The 19946-nt window shown below is 36.8% G+C and overlaps 3 protein-coding genes and 1 long non-coding RNA gene across 5 annotated transcripts; 2 read left to right on the top strand and 2 right to left on the bottom strand.

Annotated features, from left to right (window-relative positions):
• The first annotated feature begins 1400 nt into the window (after positions 1–1400).
• On the top strand, positions 1401–14042 carry LOC119085863. The gene is made up of 3 exons (XR_005089351.1): positions 1401–1435; positions 13803–13958; positions 14007–14042. It is a non-coding gene; the product is annotated as an uncharacterized LOC119085863 (long non-coding RNA).
• On the bottom strand, positions 2482–3494 carry LOC119085853 (mpv17-like protein 2). The gene is made up of 3 exons (XM_037196363.1): positions 3098–3494; positions 2807–3027; positions 2482–2734 (listed from the first exon to the last, which is right to left on the bottom strand). The coding sequence occupies exons 1-3, from the start codon at positions 3328–3330 to the stop codon at positions 2601–2603; spliced, it is 588 nt and encodes a 195-aa protein (XP_037052258.1). The 5' UTR covers positions 3331–3494; the 3' UTR covers positions 2482–2600.
• On the bottom strand, positions 3850–18213 carry LOC119085822. Of its 2 annotated transcripts, XM_037196318.1 has the most exons (13): positions 18197–18212; positions 7659–7888; positions 7236–7536; positions 7084–7165; positions 6900–7023; positions 5894–6031; positions 5624–5712; positions 5530–5552; positions 5384–5496; positions 4884–5313; positions 4496–4821; positions 4179–4378; positions 3850–4103 (listed from the first exon to the last, which is right to left on the bottom strand). In XM_037196318.1, exons 2-13 carry the CDS (start codon positions 7755–7757, stop codon positions 3974–3976), a joined length of 2055 nt encoding a protein of 684 aa, XP_037052213.1. In that variant the 5' UTR covers positions 7758–7888; positions 18197–18212; the 3' UTR covers positions 3850–3973. The 2 variants fall into 2 exon arrangements, with proteins under 2 accessions (XP_037052213.1, XP_037052212.1); XM_037196317.1 differs by having other exon boundaries at positions 5384–5552; positions 18197–18213.
• LOC119065985 lies at positions 14062–16547 on the top strand. The gene is made up of 6 exons (XM_037168192.1): positions 14062–14137; positions 14942–15139; positions 15200–15325; positions 15382–15617; positions 15793–15952; positions 16048–16547. Exons 1-6 carry the CDS (start codon positions 14062–14064, stop codon positions 16179–16181), a joined length of 930 nt encoding a protein of 309 aa, XP_037024087.1. The 3' UTR covers positions 16182–16547.
• Positions 18214–19946: the final 1733 nt, after the last annotated feature.

The following is a 19946-nucleotide window of genomic DNA, read 5'->3' as shown; positions in this document are numbered from 1 at the left end:
AAATTTTATTTTGAAAATGTTAGTTAAGAGGCACCGGTACTGGCTAAAATTGAAGTCAACATTTGTGTGCCTCATATTTCATTTTTGATGATATCTTTCCATCAGAATCCTTTTTCAAAAATGTACGACCGCAATTCCGACCACGAATGTGTTCGCTTTCAACCGAAAATACATTTGGTCGTAGTTGTTTAACCAGCTCTGAGAAAAGTGAGCAGTTAAACAAAATTTTCATAAACTGCTCACATTTCTCAGAGCCGGTCAAACTGCTACAACCAAATGAATTTTCTGTTGAAAGCTACCACATTCGTGGTCGGAATTGCGGTCGTGCATTTTTCAAAAAGGATTCTGATGGAAACATATTATCAAAAGTAAACTAAAATCCAGTAATTAAAAAGAGCTCTAATGTATGCTTTTCAGCAAAGCACCGATGCCTCTTAAGACGAAAATCATTTTCTAGGGTGACTTGGGCACTCATTACGATCTGGCCACAAACAACACCCTCGAAATACAATTTCCAACTTTCATCCGCTCGTTAACCATTTTTCAAAAAAAGTCTTCTGAAGTTTCAGCGACTTCGTCGTACTTTTTCTCCGTTCAATATGAAAAATACTATTCATACCACGGGCTAAAAGTCTTTTTTAGCGTATTCGATTCGAAACCTTTCACCTTTCATCACACGATGTATTTGTCATCAATTTTAGTTTTTTTTCATTCTTAAAATTTTAAATGCTAGATTTAAATACTGGACGTCATTTTTGGGCATAGCAATTGTCTATGTTGAAACTAATGAAGTAATAGATTCAGGGTGTGTAATGTATACTATCACTCCATTCTCAATGAGCAAGAGATGATGAGTGTAATTCCAGAAGTAGATTTAACGAATTTAAAAAGATATACAAAATACAGAACACACAGAGCACAAACAATAATTAAATCAGTAGACAAAGTAAAATCATTTCAATTAAAAACTTTAAATGGTGAAGAACTCATATTCAAAATTCAGCCATTTGAAAATGATCGAAACAACAAAAGAGTTCTTCACCGTTTAAAGTTTTTAATTGAAATAAGAAAGACTCGATGTTAGGGTTCATCTTTCACGTGTAAGAACAGATTTTTACTAATAAGAGTTCCCATCCGACCCTACATCAATAAAAAAATTATTAAGCACGGCAGAGTAGAACCAGGCAGTAGCACTTAATTTGACTAGGGACCTGAGTTATCTAGTAACCTTGTACTTTGCAAATTAAATTCAATTTATGTCGGGGTTTATTTGAGTTCATTTTCATACTACGGCTAGATCCCTTATTTTGACATTCGTAAAATGAATGACTCCTGCCTGGGCGTACTCTTCCGTGTGTTAAATAAAAGAAAGCTTTGCCGTCAGGTCATCCGTTAGTGAAATTCAGATTATTTTCCGTTTTTTATTATTTCGATTGTACAGGTAAGGTCACACACTCGGTACAATTCAATTTTTTTTTTAATAAGTTAATTAGACAGCTCAACACCAATATTCAGCTGATGATCATCGTCAAGGATATCGAAAAGAATTCGATAAGCTTCTTCTGTGTGAACTACAATCTCCTTCTTGTAGATGAACCTATCCTCTCTGTTCATGTAATTGTTGTGGCTAAGAATCACCCGGATATCCTTCAATTTCAACGAAGTATCCAGTGTGAAATTTTCGGATCGTCCACTTGAGTGCTTCACAAGGATCAAAGGCAATGGCTCAGCCATTTTCTTTCTTATTTGGATCCAAAGAATTAAATTAAAAAAATCAGTTTTACGTTCACAAATTGATTACTGATTGAATGGCAACGAAATTCCATCTATTTATACGCTACAGGTTGTACTATAATATCGGTACACTTGCTCAACCAATACAAGTGCAATGAAATAGAGAGAAAAAAATCAAACAAAAAATCCACCAGATTAAATTTGTGGTTACCTACTTACCATAAGCGAAAATAATTAGCTTATCGTGTACTTGCAATTCTGACTTGCATTCTGCATAAATACAACGCAATTTCATGTGATTACGAGACGAGTGTTATGAAAAATAGGTCACTAGTTTGTCACTCATTTCCGTTAATTTTTAACTGAGGAATAATTTTACACCAAAGACTAACTTGACCAGAAGGACATTTCCAGCGATAGTCAATAGACACATTCTTAACCTGTCACATACGGCTATTCATCTGTTATCGATATCGGCGACAAAAATAAAGACAAGCTCTGGGTAATATTGCCCTTTATAAGCGAAAATGCATGTTAAATAAATTGAAGTACAAGATTTGAAATCAACCGATTAAAAATACTTTGATCGATGGAAGTAATAGACCCGATAATATTACTGGTCATATGCTTGACGTCTGTAACAGGTTAAGGAGTTTTTTTTCACACTAGAATATCTCGGCAGTATTCTCCGCCGGCTCCCGCTGACAACATCCGTCAGTAAGAAATCAAAAACATGAGAGCACTTTCTACGATTGCGACTTACAAATTTATTCCGTCAAGGTCTCTTGCGTCTATTTTCAAATAATTTACATTTCAGGCATAAATGGTGTGGTGTTTATAAACGTAGCTAAAATCTCTTAACCGGACTATTTCCCGTGCTTCACCTTCGACGTGTATACATCGTATCCTAATGATATGGTATTGTCGTACAGAACGCGGTACTTATTCGGCAGCAAATAAAAATTTATTACTTGAGCTGGAGGCCATACCACCCACTCGGCTGTCGAATCAAAATTTTATGTTAAATTCGCCGGTAAAATTGGATAAAATACTGGTGTGGTGCATACTGTACCTGCATACAATTTCCAAGCTTTGTTTTTGATTTCAGCGATAACTTCCTCTCGACTAGACTGTTCCAGCACGCCTAACGTTAAAAAGAATGTTGATATCACAACGGGCGAGCAAATCATTTGGTCCCAGAAAACTTTCTTCAACACAATTGAGAGACTTCGCCCGGGCATACGTTTGTCCAAGAATTTGTACCAATAATGACATATCACACCCACCGTCGATCTAAAAAGTATATTTTTGCAAGAAATCGTTTCAGTGCCTTTCGGACCCATTTCGCCGCACTAGTATTTACCCAGACAATGCCATGTGGACGGTTCTTTTTCCGCTATATTGATCCAGATCCTTCGTAAACAATTCATATTGTTGTTCCAAACAATCGCCGACACAGGACAACGATATGGATATGCACACATTGGTAAACAGAAGATATTTCGGACTGAATGCGATGCGATTGTAAACACGAATCTTTTGCAGTGTCGTCGATTGGTTGAGGTAATTTTTGAAATTACGGAGCAATGCTTGCATTTCCGAAATGCCGCCTCCAGTTGATGTGTGCCGACGATCAGGCCGCCGTGGGATCGATGGTATTTTTTTCAGGAACACTTGCTCAATGGTGGGATGAGGTAACGTTGGGTTATTACATGGCAATCACATTTTTTAAGCAACATCTGGTCTGCGTTTTCTTCAGTTTGTTTGACACACGATGAAGGTAGAATTGTGACATATGACCGTGTACCACCATGATCAGATAAACATTATTATTTGAATGGAAACGGCTATTCGGTAGCTCTAGTTACACATAGCGTTAGCGACGCGAAAGAGACCTAAGGCTTGATTTCCACTTAAAAAAGCGACTACGTTACGCCTCTTTTCTATAATTTAAAGTGTGAAGAGAGAGGAAACGGAGTGCTTTTTTCGTAAGTAGAAATCAAGACTAAATCAAGGTCGGATTAGATCTCTTTCATGTCGCTGTGTGTAGTTTTGGTACTGAGCAATGTATCGCGAAGGCTCTCTCATACTTATATCGAAATGAAATGCAAACCGTTTGGAAAAATACAAAAGAAAACGTTTTATTTCACGGTGGACATTATTGCGTTTGGGTCATTTTGATTATCAGTCATAGTTGCTTGCTTTCTCTTCGAAAACTTGTGAAGCGTCTCGCTCAATTTCATCCGGGAAACATACCACTTGGAAATCGTGTTATTGGCTTTGCTGTGGCAAATCCGGCAGCGCACAACTGTTCTCCGACATCGTAGCCCTGATATTCCATGGTGATAAGCAAAATACCGGCGTTAGATCTGGTCAAGGAAAATTGAGAGAAAAAAGTAAATTTTCGCCGGATGCAAATTATAACTATTTCCCGAACTACTCACGTAACAGTTGCCGTAACTACCTTTCGGAAAACCAATTTTTCGAAAAATGCCACGGCATTCACATCCTTCTTTTTCAACTTAATGATGTTGTCCAGCTTGCATTCGATCGCCTGGAAAGAATAGCAATCGAATGCATCGTCCCATCGACGTAAATCGTTTATGTGCTTGCTCTGGCAGTTACCGTAATCGACAAAGAACACCTGTGGAGGAAACGAAATTGACTATCACCGATTGTGGTCGAGGGACAAGAATTATAACAGATTGAGCGACATAGCAAAAAAAAACCGGAAAATTTTCGAGAAAATTGGAAAACTCACTCTGTATTCGACCTCCGAAAACTTCTGCACAATTTTCGCTCGGTACCAGCCGTCTTCGAACAAGGCGAAAACGAGTTCAAACTCAGCAGGAGGCACCACACACTTTTTGAACTTTGCCGTCGTATTGGGATCGTTGAGTTTCTCGAAAATACGTTCAGCCGGTAGTTCGTCTGCACTTTTACAGTTCTTCGGCACGATGTGACAGTAAAATTTGTCAGTATCATCCACATACTGGACGAACAATTGGATTTTCTTTCCGACTTTCGGCATCGGCATCTGACAATGAATTGTTGACTTAAAGATTCTCTGATCCTTTGTCCATCCGTCTAAAATGTGGAACGTGTAATTGGATCAATTGGCTCAACAGCGAAATTGTAGTGAACTATACCTTTCAGCTTGGTGGTGTGCTCCAATTTACAATGTCTTCCTTTGAAGCAAGTGTTCGTCTCCGGAATGGTGAATTTACAAATCCGCCGATCATCTTGTGGATTATATCCCATCACTGCCACCATGGCATTCTCCGTATTCAATGGCTCTTCGTATAGTTCATCAAGTTCTTCTTGAGTTAGCGAATTGTTACCATTGACCAAAGTACTGTTACCACTGACCACAGTTTTGCTATCACTGACCATAGTGCTGCTACCACTGACCACAGTGCTTTTACCACTCATCACAGTGCTGTTACTACCGTGCTTCTCGTGGTTTCGTACCAATGGAGGCATAGTCTCGCTTGGAGCCCTTTCATTGGATAAAGTTTTGAGATTTGTATTCCGTGAAGTAAATGTGGTCGATGTATCACTGTTGGACGATGATAGCGTCTGTGTAAAGTGAGAAAAGAGCTCGAAAAAATGTTTATTATTTTGGGATTGGCTGCATAGTGTACAGTACCCGTGTTGATCTTGTGTTGCTGGCTTGTGAAGATCCTGGAGGAAAATCTTGTGAAGATCGTGGAAAAAAGGCTTGTGAAGATCGAGGCCGAGCAGTTTGTGAGGATCGTGGAAAAATGGCTTGCGAAGATCCCGGAGCCTGTGTAATAATGGACACCTCCAACATATTTCTGATGTAATTGACAGACGAAAAACGAAGAGTGAAGACGTTGTCGTATTGCTAGAGATAGAAATGCCTTACTTGTACACTCGATTGATCCGAATAACTTGCTTTGTGAACAACTTATCCCGAAGATAGTTTTCGTCGTCCAAATCTTCACTGTTGTCATTCTATGAGTAAGAAAAAATATCAGGAAAATTTCATGTGAGCAAGAACGCGTTCTACGATTCAACAAATAAATCAATTCAACGCACTTCAAGCATGAGCAAACAAAATTTGAAACCTTTTCCATACAAAATAGTACTCTAATTGGCAGCTGTCACTCGAAGTGCGTTGGTCAATTGTATTTACCACACTCAATTTGCAGAATATCGACTGGCCTGGAGTCTGTTGCATGTCCTCTGTCAGCCGATACATTTTGTAGTCTTTGGTGATTTCGACAATTTCACCCACATCGATCAAGAAAACTTTGATTGATTTTGGTCGTGTCTGCAACGAAAATTATTTTTTACTGAAAAAAATGGAAGAGAATACGGAGCTAGATCCAGAGACTCTGAAGGCAATATGGTTAGAAACCTATGGCATATTGTGACACTACACGACATTGAAAAGTTAGTTTTTCAACGACTTAGCTTTTGTGCGCTAGATGTTCCCTATGTCGTAGCCTGTATTGAACAAAATACAAAAATTTATGTCGAAATGGAATTGGTGCAACAGAGCTTCAAATTTGAGTCTTCATACGGCACCAATGGCTTTGACACAAATTCGAGCTGATACCACACAGGCCTTTGCTCTAACCAATTCTCATGCGTTCCCACTGAAGGAATTTGAAACGAATCGGAAATTTCCTGTGAAGTTGTTGCTCACAATCCATGAATAGAACTTTCGGCGATGTCTTAAATTTACAGCACAAACACAGAAACACTGATGAGCCGACCGAATAAATTTCGCGTGTGAAACGAGCTTGATAAGACAAAATTTCCTTGGAGAAGGCTCTGGCTTTCCTTACAAAATTTGCATTTGAGTCTCTCAACCCGAAATTGAATTGACCTTTTTGAGGATTGGATTTAGTATCAAGCGATGTGATAAAGACTTACGCTTACAGTCTCAAATCATAAGTGTTAAGCCAGAGTCGAATGCAAGAAAAGTAAGTTCTTCACCTGTTCGAGCTCGACAGGAATGAACTGGAAGAATCATTCAATTCGATTAGGGAGATTTTCGAGCACCGAACCGAGACGTCGTTTTCATTTTCCAAATTTCCCGATTGATACCACTGACTTTTCAATGGGTTGGTGTTTCATTTCCATTTTGTTTAACTTTTGGCGACCAAAACAAGCAAAACTTATTTTCCACTTACCGGCAGTGAATTCTCTCGAACGGCCCGGAAAATAACACCATCCAACAGCAGACCAAAAACCGTTCCCTTCGACGGAATAATATCATATCGGAATTCCGGTTGCTGGATGACAACGTCCGCACTCCTGAAGTGTAAACAGCGTGTTACAGCAATTTTCCATTTAATCAATCTGTGAGCAACTTACGACGCATTCATCATAAAGAACAAGAAGCTGGCGTCGTCCTTGATAAAACTAATGAAAAATTCATCTGTGTCGCCAGCGACAACTGCAATTATTTTCAAAAAGTCAATTACAGCGCCAAGTCAATCGACAAAATTGTTCTTTTTTTTGCTTACACATGGATGGATCAATGGTTTTGTAATCAAAAATTTCCGGATAAACTTCGACCGGGTAAATATCATTGGGATTATCCGGCATCTGATATTCGGTATCGACATCGCTCATCATATCTTCAATTACTTCCGAATCGATTTCTTGTTTTGATTTCGCTTTCAGTAGCTGCGTGTGCAGCTCAATTTCAGAACAGAATGTTTTCAAGAAGAAACAGACGTCTTGAATTGAGCGAATGTTTTCGTCCACCCGCTCGCTCGATAGCGTTTCCAGTCCACAAGCCATTGATGAAAAGAACGATGTAATCTATGAACCAGGGTAGACATTCTGTTAGCATCTGTTCTTCCTACTCGAACTCCATTGACAATTTTAACAATGGAATAGGTGCAGGGACACCGATTCTAAAAAAAAAGACAATGAAAACTTACGGCTTTGTAGAAATCCGATAAGCCAGTTGTCGCTTGGGTATACTCGCTTAAAAAAGCGGAATGAATGTCGAAAATCTTCTTTTCGATTTCAAAATTCATTTTTTTGTTGTTACTACTCGTCAAATGGTAAAATTTTAAGGCTGTTGGAAAAATGCTTCCATTGTTTTGTTTGCAAATCAAGAATGCATACAACCGCACTTTAAAACAGCTGAGACAGAAAAAGACATACCCTGTGTGTATTTCGTTAATGTATAATTCTAATTTCGTTTTTCTCTTTCGTTCATGTCACCTTCTATATCGGCCGAAACGATAATGATTGTGTTACTGTATTACCAATAGTCGTATTGTCATTTCATGTTTCTACCTCCAGCAGTGTGGTGTGTTAAAAAATCGAAAAACAAAACAAAATAATCAAGAATAGTGAAAGTCATCGACATAAACTTGTTCAAAATAACGAAAATTGTACTCGAAAGGTTAGCGTCATTCTTTTGTTTTTATTTTTTATTCAATTAAAAGTTCAAACAAATTATGGTACCTAACCTCAAAGTGCCGGATTTTATTTTTGAGCTAAAGTTTATTGATCAATGTATCGAACGATAATTTTCCCTTCGTCACTTTTATTTGAATCAATTGAAAATGAAAATCATACGAATGCCTACGCAAATTTTAGATGTCCGCCAGCTGAATGAAAATAAAACAATTCTGTGTCATCCACTAAATTCTCTTTCAGATGATAATGTTCTTTAATTGAGATTTTCCATTAGTCACATGACGAAATCTCAAATATGTCCCAAAATTTACCTATTCCTTGTCCAATCACCTTTGTAAACCTAGAGATATTTTCTTAGCCGCAATGAAAACATTTGCCTTTTCCCATACAGAAAATTTCAGCAAAAGATAATGTCGAAAAGAGGAAGCAGCCAGCATTGGAGCGGCTATGAGAAGAAACATTTTAAACAGCTGGTTGAGGAAGAGGATAACTCTTTTATGAGTCAGTTTCCTCAGTCTTCCTCAATAAACCCACTAATTTCTACACAATTAGTTGAGGAAGATATGGAACATCTTTCCGACAATGAGGCTCTTGATGAATATTCCGAGGCAGTTTGGGAAGATATTCTGACCGATATAGAGAAGTCGTATGAATGCGATTGCCAAGGCCAATCGTCGGAATTGCCCAAATCTAATGTAAAAAAAGACTTGGCCACCGATCTTGCCGGTTTTGTTATTAGAAAAGGGCGACCAACAAGGGATACAACCGAATTGCTGCACATTTTGAACGATCACAATGTCGAAGGTCTTCCCAAAACTCGCAAAAATTTGCTTCAAACTCCAAAGGAAAAGATTGAGCAACGGACTTTATCTGGTGGTGGAACATTTTACTATCGTGGCATTCGAAATTCTTTACAAACGAGAAAGCATCTGCTTGCTGACGTTGGTGATGTTTTGCTTGATGTAGGAATCGATGGTGCCCGCCCATTTAAATCATCGAAAATGGATCTTTGGCCTGTCATGTCTAGCATCGCAAATTCACAGAACATTCGTCCATTCTTATTAGGTATTTTTCTTTCCTAAATTATTATCTGAACCTAATAGCCTTGAATTGCCTTGGACCTTTTTTATTAAGTAAAAACAATACTGCCTGTTATGGTGGGTCGATTTTTGCAATTTAAGAAGCTTACTAAGACAAATCGAACTGAATCATTAGTTTTCCTTTAACGACTACCCACGACCGTTCGGCCTATCTGGTCTTTTGTATGTACAGTTCGATTCGTCTCAGCAAACTTTATAAAGCCACTAGGGGTTGATTTTAAAATAGCAAAGATCGACCCACCCTACTGCCTGTTTTTTTGAATTGGAAGATGTGAAAGTTAAAAGAAATGTTTGCTCACTTGCTTTAGTTATCTGCGAAAACTTATTCTTCCTTACGCATTTACATTCAATATTTTGCCAGCATTGGTTGTTGGTAAGTTTCTGTTTTAGTTGAGAGATGTTTCAAAAATATATTTGAACAAATTTGTGAGTATTTTAGTGCTCTCGTCCATGCAAATTACTAAACTAGTTATTCCTTATGAGTTACACCAATTTGTTACGAGGCTTTACGAAACGACGCCTAGAATCTTGTCTGACGCAATGCAAGACCACTTTCTCATATGATTATAGTATAAGAATGTGAGACAGGCATGATAGCCGAATTTTTTGAAAACGCCTTGAGCCTTGGTTTGGCTGTAGATGATTTTGTAGAACTTTAGTGTCTTCAGCAAACTATTAAATAATAGATGAATCATCTTTTATCGGTTTCACTAATTGGCTTCGTACAAAATGAAAAGTTATAGGTCAAAAATAGCTCGACTTGAACGTTTTTTTTTAGAAAAAAAAACACGAAAAATGGTACAAGCTGAGATAATAATAATTTTATTATCTGATAGTTTGCTTGAGATACTAAAGTTCTACATCATCTGTATCCCAAAAATGAGAAATGGTATTAAATGGTGTGAAATAAAATTTTACGCCATTGGCCCCGATTATACACTATATCTCACCTTCTCCCAGATAAGATGAACAATTAGTATAAACAATAATTATCGCAGTTCAAGAAGTCGTATTCAACTGAGAAAAAGTAAGTTCGTGCGGATACGGATACGAAATATCAACTAAATATTGAGTAAGTGATATGGAACATGCTGGCAATGTGGAATGGGGGTTCTCTCTCTATCTATCTATTTCGTTCAAGTACAAAGGGAAGAGGTGCGATGGATATTTTCCTCTCAGTCTTTGGTACAAAGGGAAAAGAAGGGAGGTCCCCCGTTCCACATTGCCAGCATGTTCCACATTCGCATTCGCATCTACGATTAAATCAGTTTATGTTTTTGCTTAAAAATGACGTTTTATATTAATAGGCTTGGTAATAGGTTCAGATTAGAAAAACTTGTGACCATTCCATTTCCGTTTAGTTTGTCTGGTGTTTCACCAGACAGTAAAACACACACGTGAATAATGCGAATGTACTGGTTATCTGCCTTCGGGTGAATGTAACATAAAATTCACGTGTATGTTTACATACAGGCGGAAATTTGGTCCTCTGTAACGAAAATCACAAGAAATGATAATTAATTGTTTATAGGATGCTACCAAGGCAGAGGAAAAGCGAAGAATTCAGACGAATTTTTTAAAGAATTCGAGAACGAGTTACTGGAACTGTACAGAGATGGGTTTTCGTATAAAGTAAGAGATAAGGTCGTACAAAAGAAAATTAACATCCGCTTGTTTATGTTGGATTCTCCTGCACGAGCTGACATCTGTAAGATAATGAGCCATGGCAGCTACCAAGGCTGCCCTCTCTGCAAATTTACGAATAAAGTCGCTGGGCAAAAAACAGAGGCGGACGACCAAGAAGACGAGTGGAAAGGAAAAGTAATATATTCCAATCGGGTTGGGTTCACCCTGCGAACCGACGAAACGTTCAGAGATCGTCTGCATCCCGAGCATCATAAACCTGAGTACAGATCAAAACGGTCGGTTTTAGAAGATTTGGGTTTTAGAATGATTTCCCAGTTCCCGTTAGACCCCATGCACATCATCGACCTGGGAGTTGTTTTAAAAGGACTGGAGTTCTTAGTCAGAGCGCAAAACGTTTCAAGTCTCGTGATTGATGTCGACAAAATATCTGAGAGAATTGTAAAGTTTGATCGTTTTCGGCCATCTGATTTTGCTCGGGATATCCGACCTCTTAGTGATCTCACGCACTTCAAAGCAACTGAACTGAGACAATTTTTGTTATATGGTGGCATCGTTTTCCTGAAAGATTTGGTAGCTGATCACATCTACGACCACTGGCTGTTGTTACACGTCGCAGTTCGATTATTGTCGAATGAGAGTCTCACACCCGAAAATATTGATACTGCAGAACGCTTGTTTGACAAGTTTGTTGAGTTGTATCCATCAATCTACGGAGAAGATTCAGTTACGTATGTCGTCCATGTTCTATTGCATATAACGTATTATTCACGGCTTTATGGGCCATTGGATTCTTTTTCTTGTTACAAGTATGAGAATTTCATACAAAAACTGAAGAAATGGATAGGAAATGCGCACGACCCACTCCAGCAAATACGTAACAGAATCGAAGAGGAGGATATGTACAATTCTAGTTCGTACACTGCTCCACATTTCAACAAGACGGATATTAAGTGTAACGAAAAAGATTCATTCGTTGCATTGAAGATTGAAAATCAGGCCAAACCGTTCAAAGTAGTTACGATCTACGAGCAAAATTCTGAAAAATACATTGCCGTTCGGCGATGTTTAAATCTGAAGAATTTTTACACGGCTCCCATTGACTCAAGTGCGATTGGCGAAATTACTTATGACGTTTTGGACGATGCAATAGAACACTTTAAATCGGCTGATATAATCTACAAATATTGTAGAGTTCCGTACGGCAATATTTTTGTTCTAATGCCGATTTTACATACGGCATTCCATGCTTTCAACAGCTAAGATCTTGAATCTATTCGAGTTTTTGCACGAGAAGGGGTCGTTACAGAGTAATTAATTAATTTATTTTTTCTAATATAAAATACAATTAGTCAAAAGCCAATTCAAAGTTAAATGGCCTTATGGGTCTTTTTCGAAAACGATTGATATTGACTAATTGCCAGATTTATACTCATGTTTTAGTTATTAGCGGTTGACTCAGTATTTTTCATTGTAAGAGGGAGAGAAAAGTGAAACTCGACATGGTTTCTGTTTTGGTAGTTGTTGTTGTTTGTAAATGATTCCACACATTTGTTTAACAAATGAAAATGTAGATGTTCTTGTGTATCAATTACTAACAACAACTCCCAAATTAGGAAACATGTTGATCACCATTACATGTTGATACACAAGAACATCTACATTTTCATTTGTTAAACAAATGTGTGGAATCATTTACAAACAACATACGTTATTTTGCACCAGCTGGTCACATACAATTCCAAATGGGACCAGCTGGTGCAAAATAACGTATGCACACCAGTTTGTTTTAGCGATTGTATCAATAAGTATTTCAAAGTTCCATTTTACTGTTAGTTATAGTTACAGTATTTTCAAAGCAAACAACAGGTGCTTTTAAGAGCTCATTCTCCTCCTTCTGTTTTGCTACACTTACTTTGAGACCCGACCCATTTTTGTTTTGTGGATTACTGGAGAAATCCAAAACTGTAGTAAAACTCAAAGGCAGAAAATTTGTTGTTTTACAAAATGAGTGTAAACCTTTAGACAATTCACAATTTGTATTGCTATCAGTTCAGTCACTTTTACTACAGTTTGTTTAACTAATTGAATGACAACAATACTCCAGACTAAACCCAAAATATATTTTACTTACAGTAAATAATGGACAACAATAGTACATCTGAAACATCAAACATTCCAAAAAGCTCGTCGACATTAGCACAACCACGTAAAAATCCAGTCTTTGTTACCCTACAAAAAATTGGAACCGGATTTACTTTCGGTAAGCATTATCGTATAGTCGAAAATGATTGTGTAAAATTCATTTGTTTTCATTGCAGTCAGACCGTCAGCTGCAACAGCATCACAAATACCGCAAAGAACTAAACATATCTCGTCAACATCACTGCTGACGACAAATAAAGTGGCACTAGCGAATCCAGGTATTTATAACAAAATCACTACCACGTACGATAACACAAAGATCGTGATAACTCAACATGAATCTACGTTTTTATTTGTTACGACTTCAATATGAACTTTTTTACTTTCATTGGACCCGTACAAGTTACCGTGCTAATGTACCGTGCGTAATGTTCATTATTGACAATATCTTATTACAGAATTGTTCAAGTATTACATCTGAATGTAGCTAAAAAGAGGTTCATAAAAAAAATACGATTTACTGGGAGTTAGAGTTCATTGGAGGGAACGATGTTTTTTTACAAGTGTATTGGCAGCTTCACAACTCTGTAGGAGAATGGTGTAGAATTGTTTCTCATATTCGCAAGCCATTGGGTTTATTTATAAATATTTGTCAGAATGAAATTTAATATCCGGACTATATATCGTGACTGTCAACAGGGAAAATTGTATGAAGTGTAAGAAACGTGATAACAAACCGAGGTGTAAACTTCTTTTCAGGTGAAGATTATTAGGGATTATTATTGGTATTATTATTCGAATCACTATGATGTGATATCAGATCATCACACATCCGCGCGACTAATATGTGAATACATTGACAGGGTGGTCCAAAGGTCAGTCTAACTTACAGTAGTCAGAAGATGACCGAGTAAGAGAGAAGTGAAACATTCACTGCATTGAAAAGACTCTTCAAGAACTGTAAATTAGAAAGTTGTTTCAGAGGAGCAATAAATGTGTAACTTCCAATGTGAGCCATAGGAGTATGACAAATCATCTTATCTCACTAGAATGTGTGTCATCATTTACACGCAAATATTACACTGCAACAACATATACAAGTATTAAGTTTAGAAAATTAAAAAATCTTGCATCGATACTGTCAATAACAGGTGTACTAACAATCTATTACATTAACATGGGAAGCTAATGTACCAACATCTTGCATTCACTGTTTCGATAGAGTTTAACGAAAATACAACGTTTTGAAGAAATGATTTACCAATATCCGGTAAACCTTAAAATGGTTTCAGAAAGAGTACCTAATGCTAAATCGTCTGCTTCCTTAATCCAGCGAACTCAGCAATATTTTTTTCTGCTAAAATTCTTAAAAATTTTATTTTTAAAGGTAAAACCTTAAGACCACAAACGCCAGTTTCAGCAAGTCCATATGACAACAATATACAACATTACAACACCACTATTCAACAAAAAAAACGTAAGTGCACTATTTATGCCCTGACCTATCATTCGTTTCATTCGCAATTTTTACACTTAGAACAACCGATAAATCAAATTGATACAGTTATTCCTACGATCTCAATCACCACTAAGAAAGCGCTTAATAGACCGAACAATAGCCGAAAACCCTCTATTGCAGCTTCATCTATAACCATTGCAAAGCAAAAATCCATCAAAAAAACCTGTAAGTACCGAGACTCTCTTAATAATATCAACACTAAGTTGAGAAGTGTTTGAAGCTCCCGAATCCTCATTCATTCATTCCATTCATAGCCAGCAAAAGGCAGCCGAAGAAATTGCCAACAACAAAGTTTAATTTCCCTCCACCACCCCCAAAAATTGATTTCAAAGTTTCCACGCACACACAATTCAAGACCACTGTCGATGAACCACATCAAGGTAAGAAAGAATAAGATCGCGTAATTCGTTTCCATTGGAGAGCAATTTCTCAACGCTAGGTACCGCAGTTGAAAAAACGCCAGTCTGTGCTACTGATATTAACGATGTACTTGGCAATTGCCGTTTATTCACAAAACTCACAATCGACACGGGAACAAAACAAGTCGTTCCAACAAATCCGACCGCAGTGTCAAGCGTTCAAGGTAAACGTTTTTTCTTTCGAAAAACAGTGACGTTTCTAAAATTTGTGCTTGCATATTCAGTTTCTCCAAAAGCAAATCGTCGATTTTCCAGCGACGAACTTCGGGAAGCCATTGATAATGTAGACATTTCATCAGACGCTGTTAATGACCAAATTACCGAAATTGGGGAAATCGAATCTGGTACTGGTATGATCAAGGAAATTTTCTACCTGTTCTGCTAAATTGTAAGCTAAATTGTTTAGATACACATGGATATGGCGAGATTATTAAACGGTTGGATCGTGTGGAAGCATTGCAACTGGCTGCAGCGAAGAGAGATGCTCAAATTTTGGTTGCAGTTAAAAAATTGTGCCTCGCTTACACTAAATACAACGACGACAACGATGAGATCAAAAAAATGTTACCAATGAAAAGCCAACCACAATTCGACGAAATAGAAATACGACTTACAGCAGAGCCCACACTCGTAGAAAAGTTTGTAAGTAATTTACATTTTGAAACTTCTTAGTTTTCAAACACCCTTACGGGCTAGTGGAATCGTAAAATTCCTTTTGAATCTTGTGGTACTATTCAGCTTATAAACTCTATGGAACAAGCCGATGCAATCAGCAGAACTTGCTAGGATTTAGACATTTTCTTTTCTTTTGATACAGAGAGCATATCTTCGTGGGTTTAAGACCTCGAATAATCCTGTTAACTTCACTTCCATGCTGAGCGTGCTGATGAGTGACGAATTGGTAGACAGTTATAACTACAAAGGAATCTTGAATAAAGCGAAATTAGAGGGCACCAAAATCGTCGATATCATACATGGTGAGCTATCATTCGATCGAATTTCGGATATTTCAACTGGTCCAATTAACGACCGATTATCTCTAATTAACAATGAAATGAAATCATTATTATAGACCTGCACAAGCCGATGGATATTAAAACGTTTGCGAAATTAATGCGTGAAACCATCGACCTGGCAAAAAACCGACACCACAATGAACAATATCGTAAGCGACAAATGAAATTGGCACAACAAATGGACTTGTGATCCATACATTAAAATCACATGACGGGCTGGTAGATAATTTATATTTTTATTCTCTGTTTCCATTTGATGCTGTACTGAGTAAGCTCCTCAATTTTTATATTCATTTCCTGTACTTGTAGTTTATTCGTTTTTTTTATTTAAATTTTAATGAACTGAGATAACAATTAATTTGGGCTGTGTGAACTCGCGACGACGAGCTTATTTTCATTCGTAATTTTTTATATTGTGTAACGATTCTTGTGCTTTCTTATTTCTCGATTTATTTTCATTAATTTGTTGGACTTAAAGTCCATTTGAATTTGTCACTTAAATTTTAATGAACTGTGTATGTGATAACTATTTGGGCTGTAACGATTTGTTATATTAAAGAATGAATAATTAGAATAAATGTAAAAACGCGATCGTTTCAAAATCCTCCCGTTTCTTCACCTGGTATTTTTCATCTTCACTTTTCTATTAGTTTCTTTTAATGGAATTGTAGATCTCTCAATTTACGCTTATCCCTATTGTAACAATAGTATTATTATCAATAGTATTGTTATCAAATTCAATAAATTCATCAGTTTGATATCAGATTTTTTCAAAATATTTAAGTAAAATATTTATAAATCTAAAGAACTGATTGCTATCAAATTTTCTTTCCATAAAAGATAGTAAAAAATTATGAATTTTGAGCCCAACATGAGGTCAATCAGCTATATAATTCGGAATGTATTGTCGAAAAACTGAAAAGTCTCCTGAGAATATGACAAAAGTTTATGCTTTTTATGGTAATAGACTATATGCTCAAAATTCATTACTTTTTTCTACCTTTCAGGGTAAAAAATTATTAAAATCTGTTCAGTTCTGAGATATCAGAGGTACGCCTTTGAGTGATGTTGCCCACGAATATATAACTATAAATAAATATTTTACAGCTAAATATGCTAGTATAGAGCTGAAAATATGTATGTAGCTCAATATAGCTGTAGATAGATGTTCGTTTCCCTACTGACAGCAACTCTCTAAATATAATTTTTTAAGGTGTTTTATTTTAACATTTGGCTAGGAGAGCGTAAATAGTGATGCCACTTTACAGAACAAACAAAAATTTATGAAATTCGGTTAAAAACACTACCCCTTCACTGTGCGGCTGATTAGCCAGACGTGCGCTCCAAGATCCGGTCAACCGAATTTCATAACCGTTTTTTCCCCTTGTTGGTATGGTCCATACCTATCTAATAAAATAAAACTAGATGAAATCCGTTCAAATTGGGCATTAACACACGACATCCGGACATCCGATTTCTATAAACTTTTTTTTGCGGATTGGTAAATACCTTTTGTGCAACTCGTGATCATAATGTTTGAAAACTGCGAACTTTAGATCCCTCTGTTACGTCATATTTGGCACGATTATAAAGGTTTCGTTAGAAGCTTCAAATCACTTTTGCTAGTTTTTCGTATATAAAACAAACCGACCTTATAAGCAATACGTGAATTTATTCATGGAAATTAATCTGCTTATAGCATCTGATTAGCTCATCTCCTATGTAATTTGTAAGTAGTGAGAGTCATTAACATTAGTTTAAATACTTAATAATCCCTAAATGAAAACCACCACACTAATGTATTCCTAACATTCATAAATTAAAATCCAAACGGTCTTCATTCTAGGCATGCACGGACGTGTCGTGGTATTAGTACTTTTCGCTATAATTCTGCTGTCGTAATCAGTTACACAATTTTTGTCAAAAAATATGATTTTATCATCCTCAAGAAGTTGAATAATCGTAAAAATGGTTCATTTTTCCTGTTTCATAAATAAATTAAACAAATAACTACCGCCGAAAACTACCGGCAAAAATACAGTTACCGACACAGCAGATAAAATATTTTTCAAACGACAACATACAGATGTCGCGTATAACCTCATCATTTTCGTTGACATTTCGTTCCTGAAATGATGGAGTTGTATGAGTTTATTGTTATTCATTAAAACGTCAGTTTTTTATGATTTCTTTTTCACTGGGTACCAGTGAGAAGCGATGTGGAGGGATGCAACAGGAAAAGCCGATGTGATACTAGATCGTACGCAGTTCATACTATGAACATTTCTCATGTTAAACGTTTGTGCGGGAAGTTTTAAATACACAGATATCAAAAACAAGCTTCTTTTTGTCGTAGGAAGGCCCATCGACCGATTCATCCATGATTCACGCATCACTCACTCATAATTTATGTTAGTCGCTGCGAATATGAATATGCGCTTACAAGACAAACGTTTTTTTTTTCAAGTTGAATTTTCACATATCCGTCAAATCGTCACATCGGCAAAGTCAAATCGCCAAGATTTTTTTGTCGTTTCCAAGGTAAATATAGTGAGGAGGTAATGCCATATACAACCGAATCAGATGTGCAGTGGCACGAAAGTTTGCTATAAACGCCATCTCTACCTGTCTTTAAAATAACAAAATTGCTTAGAAACCTGGGCCATCTGTTTTGTGATAGGCACAACATTTTGTGAAACACAAGTAAATCTTAGTCAACCATTTTAAAAAAAGATGTCAGTGGCAACGAACTATTGTGCTAGGCCGCGCGTCTGAATGACATTACCTCCGCCCATATATTTACATTGGTCGTTTCGTCTCATTTTGACGTTTCCTCCCACTCTGGTAATTTTACTTGGCAATTCATTGCTAAAGTTTGAAGAAGTGCCATAAAGAAAATTTTTGAATTCCTAATATCTCTCAGCAACGCACGTCAAGCAAAAGTGATCATAGTCGACAGCTGCCAAATAGAGTACTATTTTGAAATGGTTTTTTACAGTGTTGTATAGTTGTATGACACACTGTCAAGTTTTAGTACTCTGTTCAGTACCTTTCATTCTTGCCAAAAATGATGCATTGCCAGTTTAAAATAACAGAGAGTCAAAAAACACCAAGAAAAATCGCGATTCGTGAAGAAGCGCTAAGAAATAACGCAAAAATGTGAAGAAACGCCATAAAGACACAGTTTCCATTCTTTATGTATCTGGCCGTTTTTTCACATTTAGGCGATTTTTCCAACCATACGTAATGAGTGTGTGCTTGGCAAATTTTAATGCCACTCGCCATCGTGGACGTCTTAGGTTGAACTTTCGAAACTTTCCACAATAGACCATACATCCAAAAAGAAAAATTAACTCAATTACCTTTTGTCCAGAGAGTTGATAATAGATGGCGTCATATATTAGGATCTCTTTGCTTATATCAGACTTCTACGTAAATAGATCGATTTGATTGCGGCTTGTCGCTAGCTTTCTGTAACATAATATCGACGAACGTTTCCATTTTTAAATAACAAATCAGGTCAACTTCAGGTTGTTCTATAGAGTTACACTCGAAAGATGCGATGGTGACGATCTCATTTTTAAACATCGATTACCATAGTACCTCTAGGGTATAACTGTATTGTATGGGCTGTTCTCAAGTAAATACCACTGAGACATCCCCAGATAGTTTCTGAAATCGCATTCTAGTTAAGCTAAAATCGCACTCTGTTGACAAAATAGTACAGTCGTCTACATTACATTGAGACAGTATTCGGTGAAATTGAATAAAAATAAAAATTGTAAAGACAAAACGCAAGGTTCTGAAAGAACAAGGTTTAGACACCCACGAAGGCGGGTGAACCAACTTTGTTAAACGCATTACAAATTGTTTGAACATCATGAAAATTCAACTTGAACAAAATAATTTAAATTTTTGTTATTTTTGGTAAGTTGAAGTCGTCATATAAATTTTC

Source organism: Bradysia coprophila, chromosome IV (genome assembly GCF_014529535.1).
Source record: "Bradysia coprophila strain Holo2 chromosome IV, BU_Bcop_v1, whole genome shotgun sequence".
Classification (NCBI taxonomy): domain Eukaryota; kingdom Metazoa; phylum Arthropoda; class Insecta; order Diptera; family Sciaridae; genus Bradysia; species Bradysia coprophila.
Note: the sequence above shows the minus strand (reverse complement) of the source record. Positions and strands in the feature narration are given on the sequence as shown.